The sequence below is a fragment of the Prionailurus viverrinus genome, chromosome A3 (genome assembly GCF_022837055.1).
Source record: "Prionailurus viverrinus isolate Anna chromosome A3, UM_Priviv_1.0, whole genome shotgun sequence".
NCBI classification, from domain to species: Eukaryota; Metazoa; Chordata; class Mammalia; order Carnivora; family Felidae; genus Prionailurus; species Prionailurus viverrinus.
The window spans coordinates 31,710,146-31,718,464 of NC_062563.1; the positions used below are offsets into that span (position 1 = coordinate 31,710,146).

Here is an 8,319-nt window from a genome sequence, read left to right on the forward strand (position 1 = left end):
TGATGGCATGAACCTTCTTCCCAAGAGGCTGCAAACCCCACACTCTGACGAACTTATCCTTACATTTCCATCACGTCTAAGTGGCTTATTCTATAGCCTTTTGACTTTCCTGCAAACTGATGAGATAGAGAATGAGGGTAGGTAGATGCAGAGTGAGTGCCAATAACCATGTGAGGCTTCTGACTGGCCATCGCTTGGTGACTCCAATAGCTTCTGACATTTTTTTCTTATTTAATTTTTGCACACAGTAACTGGTAAATGCCAGCTCCTGTCGCCTTGTCCAATCTCATTGGTGTGGCCGGCACACAGGAGCTGTCCAGTCCACGTCAGCTGCGTTGAGTCTTACCGCCCACCATGACTGAGAAGCATCTGCTTCTTGAGGGCAGTGAGGTGGGAACACAGTTGCCCTTTTCCCAGGCAGCCTGTGTGAACTTGGTTACTGGTGGACTGTGCTCGGAGTGCTGGCTTTCGGGTTTTCCACCTCGGAGCACCAGGCGGTCACTTGAGCCTGATACAGTCCACCTCTTCGGTGGCCGGCATGCCGCTGGTTTTGAGCTCCAGGTCGGCGCTGGACTTGCTCCCGTGATGGGAGGGCCGCCAGTGGAGCAGCAGCATCTTCTTGAAGTACTTCACGGTGTTGTTCTTGACCGTCACAAAGCACACGGTGTTGATCATGCTGTTGCTCATGGCGATGCACTCGACCACGTAGAAGGCAGTGAGGTAGTGCTTCTCCTTGACGAACACGGCGGGGAAGAAGTCGCGCACGATGCTGAAGCCATAGAAGGGCGCCCAGCACAGCACGTAGGCCGTGAGGACGCACATGAGCACCAGCACCGTCTTCCTGCGGCAGCGCAACCGCTTCCGGATCTGCTCTGTCTGGAAGCCCGGGACGGCCTTGAACCACAGCTCGCGGGACACCCTGGCGTAGCACAGGGTCATGGTGAGCACGGGGCCCACGAACTCCACCCCGAAGATGAACAGGAAGTAGGACTTGTAGTAGAGCTGCTGGTCCACCGGCCAGATCTGGCCGCAGAAGATCTTCTCCTGGCTTTTGACGATGAACAGGACCGTCTCTGTTGTGAAGTAGGCCGATGGGATGGCAATGAGAATGGACACCACCCAGACCAAAGCAATCAGGAAGGAGGCCGTTTGATAATTCATCCGTGGTTTCAAGGGATGGACAATGGCGAGATATCTGGTGGGGGAGGAAAGCCATCAGTAATAATGATATGTGCTTGGAAACATTAGTCTCGATCTAAGCCCAAACAGGCACAAAAACAGGATGGCACAGTGAGTTCCCATGTAATTATCCAGCTTCAGCAGACTTCATCTTATTTTAGCAACATCATTTGGAGTAGTGCAGTGGTTTACTGGGAACAGCACAGGCTTTGGGCAAACAGGTGGAATAAATCCCAGCTCTTCCCACTTAGTGGCTTTGGGGTCTGGAGGGAATCACTCAGCCCTTCTGAGATTTGTTTCCTCAAATGCAACATGGGATAAAATGACAACCTACCTTGTGGGGCTGCTGTAAATATTAAACATGATAATGTTTGTCAAATGCTTTGCATTGTAGTAGGTGTTCAATAAATATATGTGGCGTTCTTGTTATTATTATTAGTCCTATTGACACCACCTTGGCTTTCAGTCTTGCCATTCTGCCCAAGAACTTAATACTTTCAAAACTCTTTATTCCAAATATCTCATGGTTTTGAGGTGAAAAAAGGGCTCTGGAGCTCAGAGGGAGGTAGGGGCCTTTTCAGGGCAGTGCACTAGGACTTTCCTCTCCCCTCCCCCCCAGGGACCATCCTGCATTACAGAGCAGGAGCGTAGGGGTGGGTTTAGGTTGGAATTTAAGGAGTCTAATGTGAGAAGTAAATGACTTGCCCAACCTCACTCGGTGCAGGGACCAGGATCCCGGCTCCTGATACAGAGCTTTTATACCCAAGCTCAGATGAGGTGTGTGAAGTTGCCTCGACACCACAAAGCGGCACACAATGTTAGAGCTTTATCCTGCTCGTTCCAGTGAGCGACCCTGCCTGGGAGAGGTTGGAGCCCTTCGTGGGGTCACTACAGGCTGCGCTATTGAGCAAGGTTTCACTGGTGCTGGTTCTTGCCGAGGAACTCTTGGAGCAGGTGTAGTTCCTCCAGGAGTGGGAGGGAGCAGGGGTATTTATACACCAACTCTCCTAAGTCGTTGTTGGGGGAGCCAGAGGAGGCCTTCGGACAAAGAAACGCGGGTGTTGACAGGTGGGAGTGGACAGGGGCGCAGACGTGACAGGAGCAAAGGGGTCTGAGAAGAGCATTATCAGTAGCATCTGCTACAACCTGGTAAATCCACAGCAGGTTGCTGGTCTGGCTGTGGGCCTGACCTGTGTAAATGGAGACAGAGTAGAAGACACAGTCCTTGACCTCCGGGAGCTTTTCTTCCACACAGAAACTAGAATAACCAAGTGACAGGTCAAGAGCAACTTGAAGGAAGACATGGTCATTATGTTAGCGATGTAGTCTGGGAACGCTTCATGGAGCTTATGAGATTCTGACCACCTCCTATTCACCCGCTGATGAAGGCAGGATTCCCCTGCCCTACGGAGAACGGGGTGAGTGAACACACAACACCTGACAGTGGACGGATGAGCCCTAGAGCAGTTAACTAGTCACCTACACTCACCGCCCAGAGAGAGGGACACTGCCAAGCATGCGGGGCCACATGGGAGTGGCACACAGGAACAGAATGAGCCAGCAGGGGTGGTGGGCAGCAGGCTTTGTAGCGACAAGAGGATTAAGTGACCCTGGGCTCCCATGAGAGGATGTGATCGGCTTGTTTGGATAATTTTGCCACCTGATAGGGAGGTGACACGCATCAGGTTGAGGAATGAGGGTGCAGCTGGTCCAGCTGAGACAAGACTAGCAGGTCAAGAGCCTTTCCTGCTGGGTAGAGGGCTATACCTGGTGAGAACAGAGGGCCTCATGGCTAGGGACCCTGGGGGCCCTGTGGGGCTCGAAGATGTCAAAGCAGCACAGGGAGTTTCAGGCTTTCCAATGTAACAGCCTAATAAACAGCACTCAGGTTCAAAACCAATTGAAAAATAAGGCAAAACGATAAGAAAGATGGACGGCCAAACTCTCACTCCCAAAGTGATGACACTGATACTGGACAGTAGGGCTTTTCTCTGCGAGCACAGGGGCCACTTCATAGTCAATGAGGTAAACCTACAAACCCTGACACAGGCCAGTGAGAGAGACACAGGCTTCCCTGTGCACTTTACTCCTTGGTAACACATGCCTGTTCTATGTGGAAATATCAGAAAGGCTATCTATTGCCATTTCTGAATGCCACTGCCAGAAGAAGGGTGAGATTTATGTGCAGAGGACCTGGGAGAGATGTTATTTCAGCTCATAGAGACTCTAGGAGGGTGCTGATCTCAGGAAACACGCATCCATGCAGATAGATGGTAACAAAGACCTTGTGGCTGTCCCTCTTGCCAATGGACAAGTCACGGGGAAAGATCAGTTTTAACAAAATACTATAGCTTCCCACATGCTTTATGTAGGTTTACCTTCTCAGAACCTGACAAAAAGCTGGAGAGGTTGTCAGTCAAGTTATTATTATTTCTGTTTCACAGATGAAGAAACTAAGCCCCAGGAGCATAATGGATTTATCCAGCTTGGAACCCAGATGTTCTGAGTCACTCCTAGGCCAGTGTTCTTGCTTTTCTTTCTTTCTTTCTTTCTTTCTTTCTTTCTTTCTTTCTTTTTAATTCTTCTTTTTTTTAATGTTTATTTAATTTTGAGGGAGAGAGAGAGAGAGAGTACGAGCAGGGGAGGGGCAGAGAGAGGAGACGCAGAATCTGAAGCAGGCTCTAGGCTCCAAGCTGCCAGCACAGAGCCTGATGCGGGGCTTGAACTCACGGACCGCAAGATCATGACTTGAGCCAAAGTCAGAGCTTAACCGACTGTGCCACCCAGGCTCCCCTCCTTTCTGATTTATTTGATGACAACTCTGAATTTTGGAATCTCTTTTGTAATGAGGAAGTTGTTACTGGATTCGAAAATATTAGAATTTAAGAGTCCACGACAGAAGAAGCAGGAATGTAGAAATTCTCTCTGGCATTGGTTATCAAGATACTTTTCTTGCTGGAACTATATTGGAGGGGGGTTGAGAGGGAAAGAGAGAGAGAGAGAAAGAGAGAGAGAGATGAAATCCTGAGTTAGTTCTGTTTCCAGAGTCCTCTTGGCTACTGGATCACCATTTCCCTAGCAGCCCTCACCTTGGCATTTCAGGCTCTGTTTCCTGCATTCCAGTGGAAGACAGCGTGGGAAAGAAAGAAACTGGATGACTTTCTTGTATCACACACAAAAGTGAATTCAAAATGGATTAAAGACCTACATGTGAGACCTGAAATTATAAAAATCCTAGAAGAGAGCACAGGCAGTAATTTCTCTGACATCTGCTGTAGCAACTTTTTTTCTAGATATGTCTCCTGAGGCAAGGGAAACAAAAGCAAAAAATAAACTATTGAGACTGCGTCAAAATAAAAAGCTTCTGTACGGTCAAGGAAACAATCAACCAAACTAAAAGGCAGGGTGCCTGTGTCGCTCAGTCAGTTGAGCGGTTGGGTGTCTGACTCTTGATTTCAGCTCAGGTCATGATCCCAGGGTCATGGGACTGAGCCCTGAGTCGGGCTCCTCGCTGAGCATGGAGCCTGCTTAAGATTCTCTCTCTCTCTCTCTCTCTCTCTCTCTGTTCCTCTGCCCCTCTCCCCTGCTCATACTCCCTCTCTAAAAACAAGAACAACAACAACAAAACTCAAAGGCAGCCTACACAATGGGAAAAGATATTTGCAAATGACATATGCAATAAAGGGCTAGTATCCAAAATATATAAAGAACTTCTACAACTCAACACTCCCAAAGCAAATAATCCAACTTAAAAATGGGCAGAAGACATGACCAGGTACTTCTCCAAAGAAGACATCCAGATGGTCAACAGACACATGAACAGATGCTCAACATCACTCATCATCAGGGAAATACAAATCAAAACCACAATGAGATAGCACCTCACGCCTGTCAGAATGGCTAAAATAAAAAATAGAAGATACGACAGGCATTGGCAAAGATGTGGAGAAAAAAAGGAAACCTCCTGCACTATTGGTGGGAATGCAAACTGGTGCAGCCACTGTGGAAAACAGTATGGAGGCTCCTCAGAAAGTTAAAAATAGAACTACCCTATGATCCAGCAAATCCAAAGCATACAAAAACTATTAACTCAAAGGGATATATGTACCCACCCCTATGTTTATTACAGCATTATTTATAATAAATAACCAAATTATGGAAACAGCCCAAGTGTCCATTTATCGGTGAATGGATTGGTAACATTTCATGCCTGGGTGATGGGCGGAATGGCAGAGCTGTGGTTGGAGCTGGGAAGCTGACGGAAGCGCTGGTTCAGGGTGAAAAAGGAACCACTCTTTGTATTACGACTGGATGGCTGCTTCCTAAGAGACTCCTACGTCGCCCAAACCCCCAACGTTAAAAAGACAAAGGTTTCCATAGGTCAAAGGGGATGAGGACAGGGATAACTCTCACCGGAGTGGGCATCAGAATCACTCAGGGAATTGGATAAAAATGCAGATTCCTGGGACCTAGCCCAAGGGATTCTCATTTAGTAGGGCTGGGGGGTGGGGGCTAGGAATCTGACTTTGTATCATTTGCCCTCGGGGATTTTGTGCAGTTGCTGGACAGTTACATCTTACAAACACTGGTTTTAGGGTTGGAGAGCTGTAATAACAGAGTTGTTTACCCTGCAGGAATTATGTTTTAAAAAGAAGATGCCTCTTAGACCTCTACGTGTATTTCATCATGAAAAATAATGAACTGCCTCATTAAAAGGGACGACAAACCTAAATAGCACTGAGAGCAAGGAAAAAACTGAAGAGTTCAAAGGAGACAGAAGGGAAAAAAAATGTTTAAAAAACACATCATCAAAATGAATTTAGGGGCCTCTGGGTGGCTCAGTCAGTTAAGCATCTGACTTCAGCTCAGGTCATGATCTCGCGGTTTGTGGGTTCGAGGCCGTGTCGGGCTCTGTGCTGACAGCTCAGAGCCTGGAACCTGCTTCGGATTCTGTATCTCCCTCTCTTTCTGCCCCTCCCTTGCTCGCACCCTCTCTCTCTCTCTCTCTCAAAAAAAAAAATGAACATTAAAAAAAATTTTTAAATGACATTTAAGAAAATAATAAAAAAAATTTAAAAATGAGTTTCAGCACACCGTGGACCAAGAGGATGTTTTACCAGCTGCCCCCCTCAAACAGAGCCACCGGTGACCTGATACTGGCTTATAGCTCTACAGCTGTTTGCGTAAATAAAACACGTGTAAGATTTGTCACAAGCTGCTACTAGAAATTTTGTAGATTTTATAAATTTATAAGAGAGCAAGGACTTCCAGAACATCTCATGCAAATGTATGCAAATGAGCCCATGGATGTACGCAAGGAAACAAAGGCAAGGATGTCCTTCCCTCTTTTCTACAAATAGGCGGTTATCTTATTTTAAAATCAGCTCTACAACAAAGGCACCAGAAACAAGGGTACATTACCGTACGATTCTGTTTTTATGAAGTTAAAGAACAGACAAAATTAAACGATGATGAGTGAGATCAGAGCCGTGGTTGTGTGGGGTGCGAACTGACTGGTAAGGGGGACAAGGGAGTTTTCTAGGTGATGCAAATAAATGTTCCACGTCTTGACTTGGGTACTGGCTACAGGACAAACTTGGTATGCGTGACCCTGACTGGAAGGTGCCCTGGTGAAGTCTCACGTGGCCTAAACTTTCTGCTTTTGCGTTCGGTCGTGTTTGTGGCTGCTCACGTGACATGCCTGCACCCACTCTGTGGCAGACGTGGTATCTGCAGGCACGGCCCAGAGCTGGGGGGGGGGCTCAGGAGCCTCCCTCTCGCCCACATCTGGGGGGGAACGTGAGCCCCAAGTGAGGAAACCAGGTCTCCTCTTGCCTCGAATAGATGAGCCAGTCTCCGAATCGGCAGTGGCGCCAACCTGTCGGGGCTGAAGTGAGGAAAGGGGCTGCCTGGCCCAGCCCCCATCTTTACCCCGGCCCGGCACCCTCACCTGTCGATAGAGATGGCCAGCAGGGCGTTGGTGGAGACGTAGAGTGAGACTGTACGCAGGTAGTTGACAGAGGCGCAGAGCGCGTGGCCGTGCTCCCAGGAGAGCTGGCGCACCACGTAGTAGTCCATCTCGAAGGGGCAGCAGATGACGGCCACCAGGAAGTCAGAGACGGCCAGGTTAGCGATGAGCAGGTTGGTCAGGTTGCGCAGCTTCTTACAGCGGGCGAGGGCAGCAATAAAGACAAAGTTGCCGACGCCGCAAACCAGCATGATGCCCGCCAGTGCCACACCGATGACGATCTTGGCGGCAAAGAAGGTCCGAGTCTTGGTCATGTCCTCGTCCTCGTCCAGAGGGAGGTCGTAATCACCATAACTGAAGTTGAACGGGAGGGAGGAGGTATGGTCTTGAGCCGGGCTGAAGTTGGGTGCGAAAGTAGTGTTTCCATTCTGGGCTGCCATGGTGGAGACTGCAGGTGGAGTGGTGAGAATTCTGAGCTGGGGATCCAGACCTTCTGCTGTCGTGAGTCGCCGAGCCTAGCACTCCGCCCACATCCTTGAGGAGAGTCACCACGCCATCCTGGACCCTGGAAGGAGACACAGTCAGTGGGCAACACGCAGGAAAACACCTGGTAATATTCTCCCAGAGCTCCCCAAGTGGAGGCCAACCAGACCCAGTGACTACCCTGAGACAGAATTACCCAGACTTTGGGGGAGAGAGGACATGAGGTCTGGAAACTGGGAAATCCTCCATTGGCCTTCAGGAGGTACTGGGCATAGGATGAACTAGACTCTCCAGAGACACCCACAAAGAGCCTGCATGTCTGTCTTTTTCTCAGGAGCCGGGACCAGTCTGACTGCCCAGTCACACTCCTCTTCCCCACCATCAACTCCCACAAGGTCTTCAAAAAGTTTAACAAGCTTGTTCCAGGCGGTTGGCCCAGGCTTCCACAGCAGCTACCATGCTGTGTCACCTTTTGGTCAAGGACAATGAAGCCGGAAGATCAGGACACACGGCAAGGTCTTTCCTCCAAAGCAGGGCACTGCCCCCTATGTCCTGGCCAAACCTTGGACATGGACATCACCAAATCCACTTTCACATGAACAGGCTGAGTCATCCTGGGCCAGTGATTTATGCTGTCTGAGCACTGATCTTCCTATAAACCAAATCCCCGCTGCCTAGACCGGGCCTGG

The 8,319-nt window shown here is 49.0% G+C and overlaps 1 protein-coding gene across 1 annotated transcript; it reads right to left on the reverse strand.

The window, feature by feature from the left end:
• Positions 1–498: 498 nt before the first annotated feature.
• Positions 499–7,587, reverse strand: PROKR2 (prokineticin receptor 2). Its single transcript, XM_047854272.1, has 2 exons — positions 7,130–7,587; positions 499–1,195 (listed from the first exon to the last, which is right to left on the reverse strand). The coding sequence occupies exons 1-2, from the start codon at positions 7,585–7,587 to the stop codon at positions 499–501; spliced, it is 1,155 nt and encodes a 384-aa protein (XP_047710228.1).
• Positions 7,588–8,319: the final 732 nt, after the last annotated feature.

Coding starts and splice junctions, on each gene's coding strand:
- PROKR2 (XM_047854272.1), bottom strand. CDS start 7,587: ATGGCAGCCCAGAATGGAAACACTACTTTCGCACCCAACTTCAGCCCG. Junction 1,196..7,129: donor CTGGCCATCTCTATCGACAG/GTGAGGGTGCCG, acceptor CTCCCCCACCAG/ATATCTCGCCATTGTCCATC.